The sequence below is a fragment of the Branchiostoma belcheri genome, unplaced genomic scaffold (assembly GCF_001625305.1).
Source record: "Branchiostoma belcheri isolate BF01 breed outbred unplaced genomic scaffold, Haploidv18h27 scaffold2, whole genome shotgun sequence".
In the NCBI taxonomy this organism is placed as follows: domain Eukaryota; kingdom Metazoa; phylum Chordata; class Leptocardii; order Amphioxiformes; family Branchiostomatidae; genus Branchiostoma; species Branchiostoma belcheri.
The window spans coordinates 5,616,849-5,641,396 of NW_017803490.1; the positions used below are offsets into that span (position 1 = coordinate 5,616,849).

A 24,548-nucleotide genomic window follows, 5' to 3' on the forward strand; every position below is an offset into this window, starting at 1 on the left:
ACTTTGTTTACGTTATGCCGTCTCCCGGGCGCACTTCCTGTGGTGTAGTAAGTCGCAGCAATGGCGGGTAGGAGCACGACCCACGCAAGACTTCTGGCAAAACATCGGGCAGCGATCGCACAGGACTTGGACGTCGCTAAAATCCTTCCCTCCCTAGTCTACACAGGAGTGTTCAGCCTTGTGGAGGAAGGCGAGATCCTAAGCGAGAGAACGAGACAGCTGCAGACGGAGGTATTTGTGGACTTGCTCTCGAGGAAAGGTCCCGCGGCGTTTCAGGAATTTTGCTCGGCGTTAGAGGACAGCTTTCCGCACCTGCTGACGTGCTTTCTCCTCGACAACCCCGGTAAGGAACCTCTACAACTCTTCTACAACTCCTAACGCATTCGTGCCTCTTATTTTGAGCCCATCGAGCGAACTAGGGCCATGCGGGGAGTATTATAATGAGGCGTTTTTCCCGCTGTTGGAAATGTGGGTGGGTACAGGCTATACACTAGGGACATAACAAAACCACGAACGTTGCTACAAAAATCGCTTTAACATCAACCAGCTAGTTCTGGCAGGAATTTCTTGGCTGTCTTCCATATCCGTGACCCCAAATTATGCTCTGATTTCTTGGCCAGGCGAGCTGGATAAAGTATTAGGATAGTTTTGAACCGTTTCACCCCTCCCACCCACTCACTGTTACCGTTACTTTTTGTGTTGTATCTGTTTGTGACACAGGCGTTTGTTGACAAATGCTACAAAACCCAGATCCACAATTTAAACACATGTGATTCCATTGCACATGTATTTGTTATTTTATTTTAGTAATTTATGATGTTTTTAGACACAACCCAGTGCCCACAAGTGTTTATTTATTTAAATTTTATGTGTCTTAATTTATAGTGCAATATATCATTCCTTTTTAGTATAAGGGGAGAGCATATAGGGGGTGATTGCAAATTATACAAGATTTTGGGCGACTAAGTCCAAAATGTATGAAGATGAGAAAACACTACATTAAATTCAACCACCAACCTTGACTGTTTCGCAATGAAAGTTGGATATTTTATGCTTCAAAAGTAATTTTTTTCATTATGATATATGATATAGATAGATTTTATATTGGTAACCATCCCATTGCAATAGCTGACCCATTAAAAAATCATGAAATAATAAATGCTTCAACAATAAAACATTGATTGAATAAAACACTCACAATAAAACAAACAAACACCACAAAAACTACATTCAATGACTAATTTCTTCAACTCAAAAGCAAATCAATTAATGGGAAATATGTAAACAACAAAAGTCTTTTTTTTTACAAAACAGATTCCAACCTGTGAATTTTGGAGAAATGTATAAAATATTTTACTCAGTCTCTGTAGATTTTGGGATGATTATCAAATGACCAAATCGGTATCCTCAAAATTTTGACATCACTATAGTCCTCCCAAACCACAAGTTGACCTCTGCAGCCCCCCAAAATGGTAGCATGTAGAGTTGGGTTGGATGTCAAATTTTTTTCTTGTGCATTGTGACACCGATCATCAAATAGAAAATGAAATCCAAGCTAAACAAGTTCAGAATTTGGAAGGCAACACAACATTTAGATGCTGGTACTAGTAGTATTGATATATCAAACACCCACCCAGTTTCACAAGTTGAAAGGTGTTAATGTGATTAATTAATTGTAAACAATTATGTTTTATTTTCACACCATTTTATATTGTAATGTATCAGATTAGGTTCATTTCACACTACAGTGTTAAGTGGATTAGATTATTGCACTACTGTAATTTGTACACAACAGTTTTCCATTGTTATGATAAAGTTCATAATGTCAACATTGTCACGCCTAGGGCACAAATAAATGGTATTTCCTCAAAGGTGTTTGTATTTGTCAATCACATGCAAAATGTAAAATACTGCAGTACCAAAAAAGGCTGCTAGGGGGTTCGAAATCTCCATTGATCAAGTTTTGCGGACCTCCATTTTTCTCAGACTGAAATTTTGCTACCGTGAACATAAAAGTGAATTTCAGTATACTGTTTTCATACTGTTATTACTGTTTTTCAAACCACAAGAAAAAACCTGAAAATCACATCAGTAAAGGTACATGTAAACTATAGATAAAGCTGCAACTTTACAGAGCATATAACACAGCCTCAGCATATGATAGCAATCATTCGATGACATGCCAAGAATCCAGTTTTGGGTGGAGATGAGACAAACCAGGTTTATTTTATCCCTTCAGGCGTCAGTCTAAATGCACCACAGTCGACTGATAATCTAATGCCCCTTATATAGGAGGGCCTGCATGGGGGGTCCCAACAACGCTCTACACTAAATTTTGAGGAGGGCCTGCAAGGGGGGGTAGTGATTACGAATTACGCAAAATTTTCGCCGCCTATTACGAATTACATTAAAGTCTCAGAGCTGATTACAACTTTACGATTTGCGGCTAATGTCCAATTACGAATTACGTTGATTTTTGCGGAGGCTGCCTACGAATTACGAAGTCTAATTCTAAAAAACGGCCTGATTACGCCTTACGAAAAAGGGCTTGCAGGCCTTCTTTGAGAGCTGACTATTATGCTGAATTCAGGACGCCTTCCCATTACGCTGTACAATAAATTCCGTGTTGCAGCTACAAGCCTATAACGCATTACGTAAAATTAAAACACTGAATTGTAATTTCAATTGTAATGTATCATACACATGCTGCCCGTAAAATATTGCTGTAAAAAAATGTTAGATTTTGTAATTTCTCATCCAGAAAATTTTTTTTGTCTTATTGCCCTAAAATTGCATTGGATGTCTCAACTCGGAACCAAGAGGTCCCGGGTTCGAGTCCTGACATACCACCGATCATGTGCCCTTGGGAAAGGCACTTTACACAACTTTCCTCACTTAACTCAAGTGAAAATGAGTATTGTCCTGTCCTGTATTTGTACTCTGTGTTGGTGGTGGCATAAAATAAGTTGATATAACTTGAGTGTGCCGCCGCCATGTTTGGTCATGAAATGTTGGAATGAAAAATTTAAAAAAACTTTGTCTATGACCTTCTCCCAGATGTGACATCAGAAGCAGAAGAAGAGAAGTCTCCGTCCAAAGCGCTACAGCTGGGCTTCGAGCTAGCACTAAAGGAACGCGATGCGGTGCTACGAGAGAACGCGCTCGCGCTGAAAGAGCGAGACACGGCGATGAAGCAGTACCAGGAGATGAAACACGAGAGAGACCGCGCGCTGGCCAGTCTAGAGAGTCTGACCACCAAACAGGGCCAGGGACTCACACACAGGTAAGCACCTAGCGGTTTGGATGGAACTGCACAAAATTTACATGTAGATCATACATGAATAGAAAGAGAAAAATATAATGTAGGTCATACAAAAAGTGTAAGAAGAGGGTGTCACAACAGGCAGATAAGTTTTAATACAGAGGGATTCTCAAGGTAGATTGAGCCGGATTTAGTGATATGCCAATACAGAATGATCCGGATTAGCAAAACCTGTCTAATCCGTTAGTAAACGTTATATTTTTTAGAAGGCAACCCAGATTTAATATGACCTTTTATGCAAGGTTACTGAAAGTAGGGTATAGAAATTAGAATAGTCGCATGCTGTATTCTTCATTCACGTTTGTTTGTCCTCTTACCTTGCAGTTACCAATTGAAGGCACAAAACATTAGTAACCTTGGTTTGACCTTGATTAGTACCAGTTTGTTTTGAGGTAATACATGGAAAACATTAGGACTAATGAAATACCATTGTTTCATCTTCTCCAAGTATTTTCCATCATCAGAAATAATGAAATAATAGCAGTTTCCCATTTACTAATTACTTTTTTGCTAACGTCAATTCTGCCTGTAATGTACTTTGCATATGAAAATTGGAAAAACAAATGAAAGTTTTTCATTAGGACGAAACCGTTGCACATTCATTTGGGAGTGGGTAGGCTGTTTGCAACTAGAGTGTTTCGGCTCAGTGTTGGTGAAAGATTTTCAGCCGAAACAGGAACGTTTTCTGTGGAAGTATGGCATCGCGAAGATTCCATTCCAGGGTTTTTCACCGGAGTTTTTCTTGCCCCAATCTGAAGCTGGCCCCAGCCAGTCTGGAGTCAAGGTCAGAGGACGGTGGAAGCCGCTAGGGAATTGTTTGCAAAGCATTCCAAAGTTCTCAGTCACATTCATTGTACGATAGATTTATAGTAGCAAATCGAGGAGCATTCTTAGTTAAGTTGTAGATATGTGGTACTGTACTTATAAACAATTCAGCTGTCTTTTGACTGAATAGGAAGTCAAGGTCAGAAGATTGTAGAAACTGTTTGAGAATTGTTTGCAAAGCATTCCAAAGGGATTGGTCACTTACATTCATTGTAAAGATGTATGGTAGCAAATTGAGGGGCATTCTTAGTTAAGTTGTAGATCTGTTGTACTGTATATGTACACAATTCAGCTGTCTTTTGACTGAATAGGAAGTCAAGGTCAGAAGATTGTGGAAACCAGTAGGGAATTGTTTGGAAAGCATTCCAAGGGCTCAGTCACACATTCATTGTGTGATAGATTTATAGTAGCAAATTGAGGGGCATTCTTAGTTAAGTTGTAGATCTGTTGTACTGTACTTGTATGCAGTTCAGCTGTCTTTTGACTGAATAGGAAGTCAAGGTCAGAAGACAGTGGAAACCAGTAGGGAATTGTTTGTAGAGCATTCCAAAGTACTTGATCACTCACATTCATTGTAAATAGATGTATGGTAGCAAATTGAGGGGCATTCTTAGTTAAGTTGTAGATATGTTGTACTGTACTTGTATGCAATTCAGTTGTCTTTTGACTGAATAGGAAGTCAAGGTCAGAAGATGGTGGAAACTGTTTGGGAATTGTTTGGAAAGCATTCCAAGGGCTCAGTCACATTCATTGTGTGATAGATTTATAGAAGAAAATTGAGGGGCATTCTTAGTTAAGTTGTAGATCTGTTGTACTGTACTTGTACACAATTTAGCTGTCTTTTGACTGAATAGGAAGTCAAGGTCAGAAGATTGTGGAAACCAGTAGGGAATTGTTTGGAAAGCATTCCAAAGAGGCTTGGTCACTCACATTTATTGTAAATAGATGTATGGTAGCAAATTGAGGGGCATTCTTAGTTAAGTTGTAGATCTGTTGTACTGTACTTGTATACAATTTAGCTGTCTTTTGACTGAATAGGAAGTCAAGGTCAGAAGATTGTGGAAACTGTTTGAGAATTGTTTGCAAAGCATTCCAAAGGGTTCAGGCACATTCATTGTACGATAGATTTATAGTAGCAAATTGAGGGGCATTATTAGGAAAGTTGTAGATCTGTTGTACTGTACTTGTACACAATTCAGCTGTCTTTTGACTGAATAGGAAGTCAAGGTCAGAAGATTATGGAAACCGTTAGGGAGAGCATTCCAAAGTGCTCAGTCACATTCATTGTACGATAGATGTATGGTAGCAAATTGAGGGGCATTCTTAGTTAAGTTGTAGATCTGTTGTACTGTACTTGTATACAATTAAGCTGTCTTTTGACTGAATAGGAAGTCAAGGTCAGAAGATGCTGGAAACTGTTTGAGAATTGTTTGCAAAGCATTCCAAAGTTCTCAGTCACATTCATTGTACGATAGATTTATAGTAGCAAATTGAGGGGCATTCTTGTATGTTGTGCTTACTGTACTTTTACACAGTTCAGCTGTCTTTTGACTGGAAAGGTTGCGGTAAACCCTTGTTGATTCTTTTTTATCCTGTCTCAAAATCTTTCAACAAAATAATTGTACTGGTTGTGTCCACGCCTTCACATTGTTAGAAATACCCATCTGCAGTCAGCATTTTGCAGAGACATTTTCACTATTGCAAAAAAACATTTGCCAACATGCAATCTGGACTTTTAAGTGTGTATTTGCAGAAAGTTTTCCCGAATTGCAGAACAGAATTTTTACATTCTGCAATAGTGCAGAACACTGCAAAAAAAGTATTTATACTTAAATTATAGCACTGCCTTTATTGCAAACTGTGCAAAGTACTTGCGTTTCTGTTTGTTTATTTGTTTGTCTGTTTTGTTTTTCCTACAGGTTTGGTGGGTCGCAAGGTTTACAAGGGTCACCCGGAGAGAGACAAACAAGAACACGGAGGGAAAGGCGCAGAGGCAAGGACGAGACTGAAGTAAGTAGAACATTTGTATATAGGGAAATACTGAGACTACTATACTGAGACAGAAGTAAGCACAACATTTGTATACAGGGAAAGGATGAGACAGAAAAAACAAACAAAATATTTGTATAAACTGTAAACAGGCAAAAAAGGTGAGACAGAAATTAATACCAAACATTTGTGCACTATTCTTTATGAATTTGATCTATAGATAGGGCATTTAAAACCTGCTATATTGAAATGTTGCCAATTGTTTTCACATACCAATGGTAAAGCATATCCGTTACAGACATAGCATAAGTGGCATCACAGTCAGATACAAGGAAGGCTATGATTGGGAGAGTAGTAAGAAAACATTTTCTGGATGCTTGAGAAGTTAGATACATTCATACTGGTCAATATTTTACCAGTAAGGGAGAAGTTGTAGACAAGTGTGTATGGGACGATTGTTTTAACATATCACAGCTGTTGGGAAAATGTCAAACAGTTTTGAGCTTTGCCATCCTTGTTGTTTGGTACAAACCCATTAGACAAGCCAAGCTAAGGGGGCCCACCAATTTAATTTCTTGGTTAACGGATTCGCCGCTTCATTTTTTTCTGATTTGCAAATAAAAATAAAAATCCAGAATCAACTGCAAAATGCTCATATTTTGTCCTGAACAGTTGAAAACAGTCCTTTTCATCCTAGTTGTTACAGTTATTCCATCTTTCAATGCAATGGTATCATTTAAAGTTCAAAATTCATTGTTTAAATTTTGAACCAGCCTGGTGTGTTGACTTCATGGCTTCTATCGTACCATTTTGGGCCATAATACGATGCCTAGGCCTGTTTTTATTTATTTTTTTTTCGCCCGCCCGCTCCATTATTTTTCTAGAAAAATCCGTTAACCAAGAAATTAAATTGGTGTGGCCTAAGAGGGGGGCCCACATGCCCTTTTCTGTAGAGCGTAATCGACCGTTTTAATTCTAAGTAGAGCGTACGTAGACAGACCGCTCTAATTCAAAGTTGAGCGTAATTGGGGCGTTTTGCGTAGAGCGTAATTTGCCGTTTTGATTCTACGTAATGTGTTGTAGCTACCCGGAATTTATCATAAAACGTAATGCCTTTGGGTAGGCTTTCTGAATTCAGCAAAATACGTAGCTGGCTCTCAAAATTGTCAGAATTGATTTGGTGGATTTCATCTGGGTGCTTTTTTGCAATTATGGACAAATTGGATGGAATTGATGGTTGAATTGGATGCTATATGCCTTCGCAATTGAAAAGAGAAATGTCACGCTCAGAAGTGATATTATTATCAATATTATTAATGCCTAAGGGTACATTTTTGGGCTTTTGATATGAATGTGCTTTAGTTTACAGAAACTTTGATAGATTTCTGTGAAATTTTTGAAATTGATCGTAATATTTCTATCATTACTCAAACATAATATTCACATCTCACACGTCACCCACTACAAATGCGTATTATTTCTTCATTCATTTACATGATTTATTTTATGATATCTCTACCATTACTCAAGCCCATCCATATTATATTTCATTTTCTCTTAGGTCAGAATGTAGGAAATGTTTTGGTATGTTGATATAGATAGCAAAGGTCACCCCATCCAAATGACAGCAACATATGGTAGGATCCTTGTCAACAACAATACCTACTACATGTATCATCCTTAAAAAACAAAACAGAATATAACAGACAGCAATGTTTCCAAAGGTCTTTGGAAAAAATAAAACAGTCCTATCCTCGTGTGTTAGCATTTAAATACAGTTCACATTTCTACTGGTTCTGTCCTTTGTTTTTAGAAGACCTTTTTCCAAATAAACATACGTGTATGTCCCTAAAAATGTGTGACTGACACCCCAATATGTGGTTTGCTGGACATCGGAATTATTTGGTTGTCAGATTCATGTAAAAAATTATATAGTAAAATCTGCAGTTCCGGTGTGACTTACATGGATAAGCTACTCAGTATTGTGTTTCTTTTGCGAAATTGTTGCCAGTTTGTCCTCTTGGAGTGTTGTTTATAAGGAAGTGAACCCTGGCCTTGCAGAGACTGTTTGTAACCCTATACCCTCCCCTACCCTGTCCCATAGGGTTGGACAACTGTTCCAGTTCCTTGTTCTTTGTGTCAGTGTATTTTGTAGTGAAGCTGAAAGGTTTTAGTCCGACAATTCAACATGAAGAAGCTATGGGGAGGTGTATTTAGTTCTTCGAAGAAGGACAAGTCTAAGTCTGGTTTTAAGGTCAGTTTGTAGAATTATAGTGGGCCAGAATTGTCCTTTATTTTGTTAAATAGGTCATAGTTTGGCTGTATTGTAGAAGAAAGGTGTCTTTGTTTTCTGCTAAATTTGTGAGGAAATTGAAAATCTTGAACATCATAACCAAATCTTTGATGCAGTTTAATACATTTTGAGGCCCAGATTTTTATAACACTGTTGACAAGCAATTATATGTCATAAAGTTTTTATTTTTGTGAGTCAAGTGGGACAGAATGGTTGGAATTCTTGTAGGTCCCAAGCGGGAAAATCTTGTCCATAGACGGAGCTAGGAGGGACTGGTACAAGAGAAGTTGCTTTAAAGTTGGCATGTGCTTTTGCTTGGGTCTATGTAATGGTCAGTAAAAGGGAAATGCGGTCAGGTCAACACTGAGGTCATTTTCATGGTCATCAGAAGTCAGACAGGTCAAGGGAGGTCAACTACATCTCATTAATCTCTGACACTTTGGGAGGAACCAAGGAAACCAACTTATGGGGGTGTGGGCCATGAAAAAATGTTGGTACAATTTTGTGTCAAAAATTTGTGTTTCCATTGGTCGCAGTATTGTCTCCTTCTAGTCTTAGTATCTTCCATAATTTGTATTGTTTCTGTATTCTTTTCTTAGTGTCGTGTACTAGTAATGTGTTTTCTGGGTTTTTTTTTTTTACATAGCCCCTAGAATCCATAATGGTTTACTCCTTCAGACTCCAACTAAACTATAGATTGTTAATAATTGTGCAAATATTCTTGTCTTCTTTGCAACACTTAAGACAATACAAAGAAACAGAATTGTATCATACACTATGCCAAAAAACAGTTACTCAAGCAACTGGATATGATTTTGAAAACGTCAGACGTTTCAGCTAGTATCCACTAGCTTTCGTCAGTGACTGAGAGACCAGAGGTGAAAGCAGGTTTATAAGCACAACCTGTTGATTGATATGCAAATAAAGTGAAGACAAATTTTTGGAAGTCGAAAAAGGAACAAAAGTCAGACAAGTCAAGACAAGATGATGCAAAATAGTCTGAAAGCTCCTGTTATACAGAACAGGAGCTCAACTTCTAAAACCTGCTTTCCCCTCTGGTCTCTGAGTCACTGACGAAAGCTAGTGGATACTAGCTGAAACGTCTGAAGTTTTCAAAATCATATCCAGTTGCTTGAGTAACTGTTTTTTGGCATATCGTATTACCTGGATGTCTAACCTTCATCGACGTATCATACACTATAGCCTCTTTGTGTACTTGTAGATGTCTTGTTTTAGACAGTTGATGTGTAACAGACAGTTGAAGCCAGACAGCCCTATGTCCCTGTGGAATGGTACATAATGTAGTTCCCAGCAGTTCTACACTGTGGAGGAATGACAATATTATGCTGTGCATCCAGATGTTTTTGCTATCAGCTTGTATCACCAGCTCACAACAACACACATGTAGTTGAGTAGACTTAAGTAATGTTTCCATGTGGAAAACTAGAAGGACTACGTCATTCCATAGACATGTTCAGTCTATTCCTAAAGGACGAACCCCTCCCTAACACATTCCAGCTTGCTCTGTCTGGTGCCAGTTTTAACCATGTGTTTTGCAGGTGTTTCCCTTCAAGTTCAAGATTTATACTGCAACTTATAGAATGCAGGTGGCCAAAGATTACATAAGCCCAGTTACATTTTGTAGATGTACTTTTGGTGTGGAAGATGAGACATAGCTGTAACAATGATCATTAATTGTAGACCGTTACCTTTCTAATTGCTATGTTTTTGTACTCACAGGCAAGAGAGCAAGTGGTTTGGGAACAGTTGAGCTTTACAATCAATAGGGTGAGTATAAGCTTTGTAAGTTATCTCACCATTCAATTATTTGTGTTTTTTTTTATATGTGGAGAGGCTAGGATGTGGGGCATTTAGCTTTTTAACGAATAAGATTTTAGTGAAGTAAAGATTGTGTTGTTTATATTTTTGTTTAGAGGCAAGGGGATGGGTTTGGTATATGATGAGCTAGTGGAGAAAGAGACAACTCATATTGTGTTGTTGTTATTTATTTTTGTTTAGGCACCAGGGTATGGTTTTGGTATAGCGGTGAGTGGAGGCAGAGACAACCCACATTTCACGAGTGGGGAAACCTCCATCGTCATCTCAGATGTTTTACCAGGAGGGCCTGCAGAGGGGCTACTGAAGTGAGTCACTTATTTGTCATCATGCTGATTCATCTAAGAATCTTCTGACTTCAAATGTGATGCTATCTTTCCTTTATTCCAGTCATTCATCATCTTTAGGATTCATCCCAAAGAATCATCTGACGTTGAATGTGAAACCGACTTTACTAGATGAGCAATCATATGTTCGTTGAAGTACTTAGAGAGAGTAAAATACATTTTTCTTATATTGAATTATACATTATATTCTTTTCACGCTGAATACATTATATTCTTTTCACGCTGCACTGTTTGTCTATCAAAATGGGCGTCTCCCGTCTCCAATCACATTTTTTACAAAAATTAAGAGTCAAGATTTTTTATTGAAAAGTGAATGTAGAATTGAACTTCATATTAGTGAATATTGTTGATATTTTAGAGTGAATGACCGAGTGGTGAGTGTGAACAGAGCATCTCTGGACCACGTGGACCACAGCCAGGCTGTCAACATACTGAAGGACAGCAGAGACAGCGCCGTTATTGTAAGTTAACAGCAGTGACAGCATCACTATAGCAGCAGGGACAGCGCCATTATTGTATGTTAACAGCAATGATTGATAGCATCACTATAACAGCAGGGACAGTGCAGTTATTGTAAGTTAACAGTGTCAGATAGCATCACTAGAATAGCAGGGACAGCACCGTTATTGTAGGTTAACAGCAATGACAGCATCACTAGAACAGGAGTAACAGAACCGCCAGTTCACAATTACACAACAGATAAAGAAGATTAAATCAGAAATTATTGTCCATTCTAAACTTTTTTGGTAGTGGAAGTCTTCAGTTGGTTAGGACATTGACAATGCCAGAAAAATTCTGAGAGAAACGTGCATAGAAAAAATGTATACAGTGTGTAGTATTAACGGTATATATGCTGTGTATTGTATTTCATTAGAGATTTAAAATTTATCACTCAAATTGCAAGCATTGGCGTTTCAGAATGTTAGAAATTTCATTGGTATGCCCTAGGCCCTCTTGGACAGATTTCAGAAAAGAAATGTGATAAATTTCAGCAGTTTTAGATTGAGTAAATCATGAGTGACTTTAGCACTAAGGGCTTTGATGTTGCTGAGTTAGTCCAACACTGTTCTGGTTGTGTACAGTGTTTAAAGTTAAGACTTTTGGTCCAACACAAAAAATTCTCTCACCTAGAGCTTTCGACCAGTCACTCTGGTCTTCCTCAGTAGACCAGAGTGACTGGTCGAAAGCTCTAGGTAAGAGAATTTTTTGTGTTGGACCAAAAGTCTTAACTTTAAACATGTAACTACCAACACAGATGAACTTTCATGATGGTTGTGTACAGGTCGTGAAGAGAAGGAATGTGGTAACCGTGCCAGGGACTCCAGATGACAGACTACAGACCAAGAAAGTCACCCTCACCAGAACCAAGAAAAAGGAAGGTCAGTAACTCAAGTCAAGGCCTTGTAGATGTCTGTCAGTTCTTGCAATTAGAAAGTAGGTCACTAGAAAATAGGATTGTGAACCGAAACATAACATCAGGTACAGGTACTGGTTATGGAGGTTGGGTCCAGACCCGAACCTTTTCAACGGTGTAACCTGTGATGACAGTAATGACAGAAACAGTATCTTTAGGTATGCAAAGCTGTCCAAAATTGGATATCAAAACAAAGATTTTGGTGAAAACTGTCTTACCTATTAGTTCCTTCTTTAATAGTTTCATGTAAATATTTAAGACAGAAAGAAAGCAATGTACAAAATGTACTTGGTTTGGAGGGTATAGAAAAGGAAGAAGTATTTTTAAGTGTTGTAGGATTCTTGAGGTCTTTTTTTTTTGCTTTTGTTTTTCCTTAAAATCTGAGAAGGAACTACAGTATCAATCACCCACTATCCGGTTTATCGTCTGTTGCTCCCCGACTTCAGTTAGACATGCTTGCACAACAATACTGCAGCTTGATGGCAGCCCACCATTTGCCTCTATCCTGTCGGTTGACGTTATTTATGTTCAAGTGGTGGAAGTCCTCCCTAACATTGTCAAACCATTCTTCTTTGGTCGACCACGAATGCCATCCTTCTATTGTTGCAGACTATGGTATGAAACTAGGCTACCACCTGTATGTGAAGGAAGTAACAGAGAAAGGACTCGCAGCACAGTCAGGACAGCTGGGGGAAGGAGACTTGCTAGTCAAGGTGAATTTTTTTAATTACCTCCAGCATTTGTAATATCTGCACTTGTATTACACAAAATTGCAAGGAGATTGTTATGTTACTCAAGCAACTAGATAGATGTTGAAAACTGTCAGACATTTCAAGTAGTTCCAGTAGTACTATTTTTAGTCAGTGACTCCTAAAAGCTACTTGAAACATCTAACACTTTTCAAAATGTATCCAGTTGTTTGACTTACAATCTTGTTATGAATCTCATTACCTGGATGTCAAACTTTCATCAATGCACTTGTATATTATTCCTTGCTTGGGGCACACACAGTTTACACTTGCAAATGCTTCTCTATACATTACTGTAACAGATTTAGGTCTGTTTTAATCATGATATTTATTTGTCTTGAGTTTGGGAGAGAAACAAAGGAAGAAATTGTTCCTCTTCTCAGCTTTAAATTAGATCCAGTTGAGAGGAATTTTGTTTTCTTTATGTACCTACGGCCACACTGTGTGTTGATTCTTTTCTGGAAAAAGTTCAAGCTGACTTAACGAAAAAGAAAACAAAAGTGGTAATGCAGGAAGACATTTGTGTGAAAACTGAGCAGCTAGATCTGTACTTCTGTACAGTGATGGTGACAGTAACTTTGTGTACTTTAGTATTGACGTGGAATCAAAGTGACAAGTTGAACCTGAACAGCTGGTCTTTGTTACTTCTTGTTAGCTCTGTTGCAGCAAGTTTGTTAGTCAGCTATGCTGCAAATTAAGGCACAGACTGTCTCTTTATGAAGAAGGGTTACAAAAATTTCACCAGGGAGATTGCAAAATATTGATTTGTATAATTTTGCGTGATCAAAAAATATTCTGTTTTATACTACTGTACCATGGAGGCAGCCATCTTGGGCTCCTGATCCAGCCTAACCAATCACAGAGTTCATTTTGGTCACCTGAACAAGCCCAACCAATCAGACACTTTTGCCTGAGGTGTCACCATCTTGCTCCCAAATGTCTCAATACAACTTCTTTCCATTTATTCCAAAGAAATAATAACATATTTTTGTTTGTTTGTTTCTTTCTTTCTTTATCCAGATCAACAATTCGCTAGTTGAGAACTTGTCCTTCACAGACGCGAAGAAGCTAGTAGAGAAGTCCAAGGACAAGTTGATCCTGACGGTGCAGTCAGAGGGGGACTCCCCCCCAGCCTCCCCCCTCCAGGGCAGCCAGCTGTCCTTACCCAGGGACAGGGGGCCGTATGGTAGGTCACGAATCTTAGGCTATCTTCAGCCTCAAGGGTTGTGGCAATGTATTACACCCGTATAATTCTATAATTACAGAAGCTTTTGGCTATATGGCACAGCCATCTTAAGATATGGGTGCCACCATCTTGGATACTTCTTTTGTAAGCAAATTTCCCTGCCTGTCACACTCATCAAAATTGATGTAGGTAAAACCTATGGGTTGTTGATTGATGTAATAAATTTCTGTATATTGACTTCTAGGGAAGTCATTATCCATTTTGTATCAGGCATATTTAAATGACATAGTACTGTATAGAAGAACAGATTCAGATCATTTCTTTCTTATGCAACACTATAACTAGATTATACACCATGCTGCAAGGGAAATATAATTTCTTCTGTCATTTCTTTTACAAACAAACTGTACACGTGGTTTTAAATGTAGCCAACCATTCTGTTGAGACTCCTATTTTTGGTAATCTGTAGTACAGGTCATTCAAATGTTGAAATCCCTGTCCTCTACGTTTTGTCCCCAGACTCCAGCCCAGACCGTGCAGCTACCCTCCCCCTCAGCGCCAAATCCCCCCTGCAGCCAGACCCCATGGACCCTCCACAGTCCCCCTACTCAGATGACAAGTACAGAAGAACGTCTCCGTACGCAGACGAGGCCCCGCCGCGACCGCCGCTACCCAGGATGGACACACCGCTAACTGATAACGGTGGGTACAACGTTTTTAACCTTCTCCCTACTGCCTAATCCGGTAACTAGATGTGGTGCTCTGTACCTAAACTCACATTCAGGTCCAGATTCAAGTCCAGAGGTTTTGGTTCAAACCTAGGGCATATACAAAATACGGAAGGGACTTCTCAGTTACATTTCCCAATAGAAAATGGGGCATCTTTAGTGAAAAATTTTGTGCACTACCAGGGTTTAGAAGCAAGATATGTTATTTGCTGGGCACGTCTGGGTAAAACTGTGGTCACATAATTTACAGAGGCTGACACTTGACATGCCCAATGGCAATGTTTTCCTCATTTTGCAGCACAAATTTTTTACTATTGAAGATTTCAGGTGGTTTAGGACAAAAAGGGTAATGTGACATGATACCTGCATCGAAATAGTATCTAAAGTGTGTGAGCTGTCAATTATCTTCAGCTGCACAATTGCAGGTTTGTGAAGTTAACAGTTTTTGACAGCAAAATTACTGGTTTTAGGTGGGTATTTTACACCCTTCAACCCCTTTCATCATGTATAACCTGGCATTTTAAGTGGTAAAAAGATGCCGTCTTCAGTGTGAAATAATTATTGTGATTTCTTCAACCACTATAGTATATGTAAGCTTTAGAAGTCTATGTTAACCAGCATCATTAGTTTACATAGTTAAGTTCTTCTTATTCACAACCACTTGTTTAACACAAGCTGATGTTTTGATGACCGTCTGTCATCTTCATCAGGGCAATAATGACTAGTTTGCTGTTAATATAACCCTAATAAGGTAGTAGAAGGTCATCAAAATGTTGTCTCTTGTTAAACAAGTGGTTGTGAGTCAAAGAACTTAACTATTCTATCATTCACCAACCTGATGAAATTATTTAGAGGAGTTAATCTTTAGACCAAAGGAAGATTTTGGTCTGAAAATAAAAGAAAAAGTTAGAAGGGCCTGATCTGTCAACATGTTGGACTTGTAGTGACCAAGTTGTCTGACATTACTACCTTTGTAGATGCTCCCCCAAGGCCCCCTATCCCCGGACAAGAGTTGCTGAATCAACTCGGTGGGTAGTGCCCAGCCTATGGCATAAATTATGCACGAGTGATCGCCTGCCCCTTGCTAAATGCTCGTTCTATTATTAAGCTGCAAGGCCCTTGTTTGTACCAATACATTGAGGGACCCTCTAGGACAATTGCACTTTTTGCTTGTTTGCCTTGCTGAACTTTTCCCAGCAATCACCTGCAGTGAGTGCTTTTTAATGACAGTCTTTTGAAAATTTTTTTAGAGGGTGCCTAAATGAACTTACCCAAGAAATTCAATATAGTTTGAGCACTTTTTAGTTCAAGTGAGTCTATCTGGCATCTTGAAAACTGATATCTTTTAGTAGCACATGCGCAGTGTGCATATGGATTTCTATACTTCTTTCAGTGCATATGGAATGTCCATTTTGTTGATGCCTATGCTATGCAGACAAAAATTTTACATGTAATCTGCAATAACATTGACTTGTAATATTGTTTGCAACATGTTCATAATATGATACAGCCCTAGTTATGAGCTTGCATTTTGGTGCTTTTGATTTGTTTTCTAATATCTAAGTTGCAAGTTATTACTTGTACCAAGTGAATGATTGGCATAAGCTTTACTAAATATGATAATCCACTGTGCATTTTAAATGCAGTACAATAGTTATAACTTTTCAACTTTTTCTGTCACAGTGTTAGTACAGCAGGTAGCTTGCCATAAATTGAAGAACACAAAATGATTCTACTTGCACTGAATGTAATGATAGATGGTACAAAGTCTTGTAAAAAGTAGCAAAAACAAATATCACATACAGTGTATATCACAATGAGCTTTGCATTTATACACAAAGTCACAGTTGTCACAAATCAGGAATTAAGTCATAGTTACAGTGAATGCCCTTTTTTCAGCTCTCACTTCACAATTTATTCTAAAAAGTCTTGATTTTTCTACCGCATGAAGTCGCGATTTTCACACATAAGTCATGAAAAAGTCATGAATATCACCCTAACTGATGACTGTGTTCTGCATGTCACACATACAACATGACTTTGTGTTTTTTCCTCCAGGCCATTATGGTGATCCTACATCCACAGGCAGTCGAGACAAGTTACATGATGCTGTATATGGGAAGAAGTGGAGACAGCCTCCCTTTTAGTAAGACTCTTTCTGTACATTAATTATCATTTTGATAACCATAAATTCCATGTTACAGGAAAAATCCGTTATGAATAAAATCTCAAGAAAATCCTTGCATAAGCTCATGTTGACTTTATTTTGTTGTCAAACAGCTCAACTTTATTGCAACTCAAGTAAATAGAAACTAAAAACTAGTAAAAAAGTATGCAAAGCAAATGCATAATGTTTACCTTCGAATTTGGTTTGCTCTGTTAGTTCTTACTCAAACACATTCATATATATGGTCACAGGAGTCTAAATCCCTCCTGCTATAAAATTGCAACATGATGTAACCCAACACTAGTTACGATGGTAACAGACAGTCTGGTTCAGGTCACTGGCCTTTTAGGTTTGGAGAAGAAGAGGAAGAAACTGAGCAAAAACATTATGTTTTCCTTCTGTAAACATAATAAATGACAGCAATATTTCAAAGTAAAGGAGTATTAATTTTTCTGATTATTGTTTTTTTTTCTATATCTGTCTAGCTCTGAGCCCCGGTTAGTGAAGTTCCAGAAGCAGGGAGCAGTCGGGATCCGTCTGGCTGGAGGGAACGAAGTGGGTATTTATGTGGCTGCTGTTCAGGAGGACAGCGCAGCGTACCAGCAAGGTCTGCAGACAGGAGACCAGCTGCTCAGTGTAAGTCTCATAGCTGTAATCTGACAGGGTTCTCACCAGCATTTGTTCACGGTATAGGGGTCAGGTACAGAAAGGCAGTTTTTGCAGCACAAGTTGCGCATTGAGTCCCCAAAACATGACCAAAAACAAGGTTTATGACGGTTCTTCCCTCAAAAACACCCCTGTGCTGGTTGAAAAACAGCATAGGGGTTCAAATCACAGCATAAGGGGCCCCTATGCTCGAAAGGCCAGGCGAAAACACTGAATTATCTCCAAGCAGATGTTGGGTGGAAGTGGGAATTTATGTGGCTGCTGTTCAGGAGGACAGCGCAGCGTACCAGCAGGGTCTACAGACAGGAGACCAGCTTCTCAGTGTAAGTCTCTTAGCTGTAATCTCAGGGTTCTCACCAGCGATTGTTCACAGCATAGGGGTCAGGTACAGAAGGCAACTTTCGCAGCACAAGTCGCGCATTGAGTCCCAAAAACATGACCAAAACCAAGGTTTATGACGGTTCTCCCTTCAAAAACACCCCTGTGCTGGTTGAAAAACAGCATACGGGTCCAAATCACAGCATAAGGGGCCCCTATGCTCAAAAGGCCTGGCGAAAACACTGTAATCTCTAAGCAGATGTTGGGTGGAAGTGGGTATTTATGTGGCTGCTGTTCAGGAGGACAGCGCAGCGTACCAGCAAGGTCTGCAGACAGGAGACCAGCTGCTCAGTGTAAGTCTTATAGCTGTACTCTCCAAGCAGATGTTGGGGGTAAGTGGATACTGTAATTCACTTAATGTTCACGGGAGCAAAATTTCACGGTCTGAGAAAAGTGGACATAGATGGAACTATATATTCACTGTGGCAACAGGTGCAGGAAAAAGAACCTTCATGAATCATTTGTTAACTGTAATGATAAGTTCTGTTTTCACAGAAGTGACAGTGAAAACAGTGAACAGTCTTTGGTGTGATAATCATTATACTACATTTGTATCAGCACTCTAATACACACGCACACTGTACATGTAGTAGTACACTATCACTTGTGTAACCTATACTTACATACTGTAGTACAAACTATGTGACCAGTATTTTACCAGTCCTGAGAGATTTGAATCTGGTGCATGTAACAATTTGATAAGGTTAAACGGACCTGTTTCCACCACAGATGCCTGGAACACTGATCCCCATTTATGTACATGAAATGTCCAAAATCTTACTAACCAGGCTAGGCATGGCAGCCTTCAGATAGCAAAAGGGGTGACGCCATTGTACTGTAAATCACTTTATATGCGCAGTAGCAAAATTTGGGCAAAATTAAAAATATTCTGGATGAGGAACTGTCTAATTTTGACATTTAGTGCCATTTCTTGGCTCATTTCTGTTATCATTTAATACTTTTGAAATGGCTCCAAAGTTACGTGAGGAGTCTCTTTATTTTGGGGTACCACCCATAAATAGCTAGACCAGCATATAATACAAAACAAGCAACCATTTTCCATCAGTGACATTGCACTTTTGCTTTACAAATATTAGCATGGTAACAGAAAGGAATCATTCAACTTACTACATTAAAATAAGGACCAGAAATTGAAAATCCAGAAAATTTGCTACCCTGAAATTGCACAGGATATCTTTAAGTAATTCAACAAGTATACAGTATCAATGTTTGAAATCTTTGTACTACATGTAAGTTGTGGTGGGGTTTAGGCACAGGCCCCAATACCCAAAAGGCCCACACCATGTGTCCATGCTATGTATTTAGCAGTCCACATTTGGAAAACAGATAACCAAGTAGAGCATAGTTTGAATTACATTGAAATTGCTCCAGCAGGAAGTATGACATAGTTGTGCCATGAGTTGTGGCGTTCCCACACTAAATATCTTGTCAAATAGCCAGTAAATATTTCTGACATAAGATACTTCCTTCTGCAATATTCATCAAACATGCTATGTGTGTGTAGTTTATGCCCCAGATGTTTAGACTATTCTTTTAAATACCAGTTGCTGAACTTAGTCTTTTATGTACAACAAACATGTACATTCCAGGTTTGATAGAAGTTCTAGGCTGTGAAATGTATCAAGCTATCTCTTTCAAAAGTCTGCAGGCATAAACATGTTGGAAAGCTACTGTTTTAGAAGGACATAAATGTACTACTGATATTGTGCTAACTAAAACAAATAAAAATATTTTGTTGTGCCTGTTCAATTTTTTACAAAGTGCATGTATTTTGGATAGGTACATTTTGTACATGTACATTTGTACTTGAATTGCTGATATCGAATAATAGGAAATCCATGTCCATGTTATTGGTATTCTTAGTTTCGTACTTTGCTCCCTCAGGCATTTGTGTTTGTGTTGTGTATCTGATCCCACACTGTAGTTCCTGTGTGTCCTGCTAGAGGGGGTAAATTCCGCAATCTCTGATTGTGGTAATGTTTTAATGTGTACCTGTATGTTCCAGGTGAATGAGATAGACATGCGAGCGATGACACGTGAGGAGGCTGTCCTGTTGTTACTCAGCCTTCAGGATGAGATCAGGATAGTGGCCCAGGACAGGAAAGACAGTTAGTTTTTACTTATTTATTTGTTTATTACATCTTGAGACAACTGGCTTGCCCCTACAACTATTTGCTGATTTCCAAGGGAGGCCAGTGAACAAGAATACAATACATGTAAAACTAGAATACATACAACGTAACAAAGAAGTATAGCTAACAAATGTAGGTAATAACAAAATTACAAAACCAAGTCTTCAAGTAGTACCTATCTGGAAATATATTTATCTTCATATGTCTAGGACTGGAGAAAAAATATTGTGTTTACAAATGTGCATATAATTGTTGAATCTGTTTCAGAGTATGACAAAATCCTTGAGATGGGCTCTGGAGATTCGTTCTATATTAGGTATGTTTCACCAATTTTTCCACTTCTATTTTATGCTTATATCTTTTCTTTACAGTATGGTATTAAAACGACAAAGATATAGAATTCAAAGTAAAATGAAAGTTTCCTCACTGTATTCTACCTGTCAAAATGGTTTTCATTGCTAGGCTTCTACATGTATTTTTACTTAACAATTGTTCTGAAACACCCTTTTCAGGACACACTTTAACTATGAGAAGCAGGGTAAAGAAGAGCTGAGCTTTAAGAAGGGAGACATCTTCCACATCAGAGACACGCTGCACCAGGGTGTGGTCGGGTCATGGCTGGCAGTGCGCATCGGCAAGAACAACCTGGAGACAGAGAGGGGTGTCATTCCTAACAAAAACAGGTAGGGGGAGCTTCTAGCCCAAAACTTTTACTACTCTGGTATCCCTACTGTATATGTGTGTTTCAAATAGGATAGATATTGTGAAAAAAATCTCAATGATGTAGACTGAGTCAAAACAACCTGGAGACAGAGAGGGGTGTCATTCCTAACAAAAACAGGTAGGGGGAGCTTCTAGTCCAAAACTCTTTAGTCCCTATTGTATATATATATATGTTTCATGTAGGATAAATATTGTGAAAAAAAATCTCAAGAGATATATAATATTATAGACTTGGGAAAAACAACCTGGAGACAGAGCGGGGTGTCATTCCCAACAAAAACAGGTAGGGGGAGCTTCTAGTCCAAAACTCTTTAGTCCCTATTGTATATATATATATGTTTCATGTAGGATAAATATTGTGAAAAATAATCTCAAAAGATATAGACTTGGGAAAAACAACCTGGAGACAGAGAGGGGTGTCATTCCTAACAAAAACAGGTAGGGGGAGCTTCCAGGTCAAAACTCTGTAAGTCCCTATTGTATATATATATGTTTCATGTAGGATAAATATTGTGAAAAAAATCTCAAAAGACTTGGGAAAAACAACCTGGAGACAGAGAGGGGTGTCATTCCCAACAAAAACAGGGAGGGGGAGCTTCCAGTTCAAAACTTCTATCCCTGAACACATCATCAACTTGCAAAAATCATGCTGATGGAACTTGTAAAACAAATATTCAAGTATACAAGCCACCAGAACATTGTGCAGTTCCTTCAATGTTTGCTAGTCGTCACTCCGTGTTAGTTGACTATGTTTAGTAGCTGACTTCACTCTGTCTCACCATATACAGCTTGCAAAAATGGTGCTAATCGAACACGAAAAACAAATTTTCACTTCACCATAACGTCATGCAATTCCATTAATGTCTACTAGGTGTCACTCCGTGTTAGTTGACTATGTTTAGTAGCTGACTTCACTCTGTCTCACCATGTACAGCTTGCAAAAATGGTGCTAATCGAACACGAAAAACAAATTTTCACTTCACCATAACGTCATGCAGTTCCTTCAATGTTTGCTAGACGTCACTCCGTGTTAGTTGACTATGTTTAGTAGCTGACTTCACTCTGTCTCACCATATACAGCTTGCAAAAATAGGTGCTCATCGAACATGTACAAGAAATAAACAGTTCACCATAACGACATGCAGTTCCATCAATGTCCACTAGGTGTCACTCCATGTTAGTTGACTGTTTAGTAGCTGACTTCGCTCTGTCTCACCATGTACAGCTTGCAAAAATGGTGCTAATCGAACATGAAAAACAAATTTTCACATCATCATAACGTCATGCAGTTCCTTCAATGTCCACTAGGTGTCACTCCATGTTAGTTAACCATGTTTAGTAGCTGATTTGACTCTATCTCACCTTGTACAGGGGAGATGGCCTGCTGATATTACAGCACAGGTACATTACATGAACATCTGGTGGTCTCTCGCTTTGGCAACAGCTTTGAAAATAACTTTGTATCTTCTGCTTCAAGGTCCTTCTTTACTGGCTGGCTGTGTACTAAAAAATTATGTTTTTTTCATGTCCATACAGAAAGCTAAGGTTTCTTTGTTGATATTGAAGCTCATTCTTGAGTTAAATGTGTGGGATGATAACATCTGTGTCCATAATATCGCCACCTTGAGAAAAAGTGTGCTTAAAGATATTTTTACTGCAACAAACCCTACGTATGTACATTTGATGTGTGAAGGAGTGCATACCAAAAGTATGTTGCAGTAAAAATATCTTACTCACACTATTTCTCAAGGTGGCGATATTATGGACCCTGGTGATATTATGGACACGGATGTTACATTCAAATATAGCACTTTTCAATTCACAGGGCATTTTGCTTTCCGTGGCTCCTACTTATTTTTCAAAGCTGAAGAAGTTTTTGCTAACTTGGCTGGATTTCTTTTTCTTGGTGTTATATTTATAGGTTGCGTGTGTTTGCATGGCTCAAAGTGTGAATTTGTATATGCTGTGTGCATACATAAACACATGTCATGGAAGCCAAGGCATTTCAATTAACATTGTCTTCTTTTGAGGCCTTTTGTTGGAGTGGGCTTACTGTAAATGCGGAAATTTTTGCAGTGGCTTTCCACCACAAATTGTATTGCTTGTAATACTACTGTACTTCAGAATAAAGTCAAGTCAATTGTTTCAATAATGAATTTGATTACAGCAAAAAACATTTTCTCAAAATATAACCACTGCAGGTTAAGTGCATTTACAGTATTTTCTGTTCATGTCATATTCGGTGAGTGTTTCCAGTATATGTAAAAGATCCTAACTGTTTACCGTTTCAAAATATCACAGGGCAGAGCAGCTGGCACATGTTCAGAACTCGGACACGAAGGAAGCGCAGGGCGGCAAGCGGTCGGGATTTTTCCGCCGGCGAAGCTACCGCCGCTCCAAGTCCTTGAACAAAGAACACTGGGATGATATAGTGTTTGGTAGGAAGTCTAATGGTTTGTATCCCTATCTTTGATTCTGACTTGGATAAGTGCTCGCTCGCTGCATGGATGAGGCAAAAGCAAGGTGGATGGAGAGAGACTTCTTGTGTGGACTGTCAGAGCTTGGTGCTGTCCTTGGTGCTAGTGTAGACTTCTGCAACTTCACCTACCAGAGTGCAATACACAATGGTGGGGTTGTGTGGCATAACGGTAGAGCGTTCGGCTCAGAACCAAGAGGTCCTGGGTTTGAACCCTGCCATCTCACTGATCTTGTACCCATACTTTCCTGGATGGAGGCCTGGCGAACCCCATCTCGTATTAGCCACAAAAAGGCAGCAGAATCTTCAGCTAGTTGAAGGCGACTGCCTCAAAATGAAAGAAGAAGACACAATTTGCAAAAGCAAGCACACACCCAGAAGGACAAATTGTAAACTGTATTACGAGGACTGTTGCTTGTGTATTGTACAAACAGATCTGGTAGGTGAGGTTGGGGTTCTGAATCATAGGCATTTTCACCGATCCCAATGCATGCTGGGAGATGCAGGGCATCATGGGTAGCTCACAGAAACAAAATTCGTACCATGACTACATGGTAAATTATTTTGTTTCCTCCAGTGTTACCCATGGTGCCCTGCACCTCCCAGCATGCAGTAGGGGTCTGTGAAAATGTCTATGGAGGGATGGTGAAAGCATGTGTGGCTGTGTTGAAGTGTACTAACCTCAGTAACACGTCTGTCCTGTCTGTTCACTCACTCCTGTCTTCTGATTCTCCACTCTGCACTACCGTGGCCGACAAGAACAAAATTTTACACCGCAACTTTTGGTGTTTTACACCGCAACTTTTGGTGTTTTACACTGCAACTTTTGGTGTTTTACACTGCAACTTTGGGTGTTTTACACTGCAACTTTTGCTGTGTTTTACACTGCAACTTTTGCTGTGTTGGAAGACTTACACCCCTCCCCTTTTATAATGGACGGTCCCCTGTCAGGTCAAAGGTGACAACGATGGCATGCAAACTACGTCGACTGAGTTATCCTTTTCGTGCATAAGTTTTTTAGAGGAAAAGCTTGGCTACGTTGTGACGTTAGTTTTTTTCTAAAGGTTTTTCTAGCTTTGGCCTATAGATCGGGATAAATTTAAAAATGTTTCGACCAGGTCCAATGATTACAAATTATGTTGCTATCTAGTGAATGTTGGTAACGTTTGCACCGCTACGTGTTGATGTCGACGCATGGTATGATAGAAATGATGTCTGTCTGAAGGCGTAAATATGTAATTAGCTTAAACTATCGTGGCATGATGTCATAAACGCTTGCATGCGGCGATATTCGTC

The 24,548-nt window shown here is 39.0% G+C and overlaps 1 protein-coding gene across 1 annotated transcript in view; it reads left to right on the forward strand.

The window, feature by feature from the left end:
• The window catches only part of LOC109468778 (tight junction protein ZO-1-like), a 36,244-nt gene continuing 11,696 nt past the window's right edge, over positions 1 to 24,548 (forward strand). The window contains exons 1-16 of the mRNA XM_019767104.1: positions 1 to 343; positions 3,058 to 3,283; positions 6,067 to 6,157; positions 10,170 to 10,217; positions 10,449 to 10,573; positions 10,971 to 11,073; positions 11,895 to 11,991; positions 12,636 to 12,739; positions 13,796 to 13,961; positions 14,481 to 14,663; positions 16,748 to 16,835; positions 17,342 to 17,492; positions 19,927 to 20,029; positions 20,321 to 20,369; positions 20,566 to 20,736; positions 23,078 to 23,214. Coding sequence (XP_019622663.1) covers positions 61 to 343; positions 3,058 to 3,283; positions 6,067 to 6,157; positions 10,170 to 10,217; positions 10,449 to 10,573; positions 10,971 to 11,073; positions 11,895 to 11,991; positions 12,636 to 12,739; positions 13,796 to 13,961; positions 14,481 to 14,663; positions 16,748 to 16,835; positions 17,342 to 17,492; positions 19,927 to 20,029; positions 20,321 to 20,369; positions 20,566 to 20,736; positions 23,078 to 23,214 — 2,125 coding nt within the window. The 5' untranslated portion in view covers positions 1 to 60. The remainder of the gene's footprint in view (positions 344 to 3,057; positions 3,284 to 6,066; positions 6,158 to 10,169; positions 10,218 to 10,448; positions 10,574 to 10,970; positions 11,074 to 11,894; positions 11,992 to 12,635; positions 12,740 to 13,795; positions 13,962 to 14,480; positions 14,664 to 16,747; positions 16,836 to 17,341; positions 17,493 to 19,926; positions 20,030 to 20,320; positions 20,370 to 20,565; positions 20,737 to 23,077; positions 23,215 to 24,548) is intronic.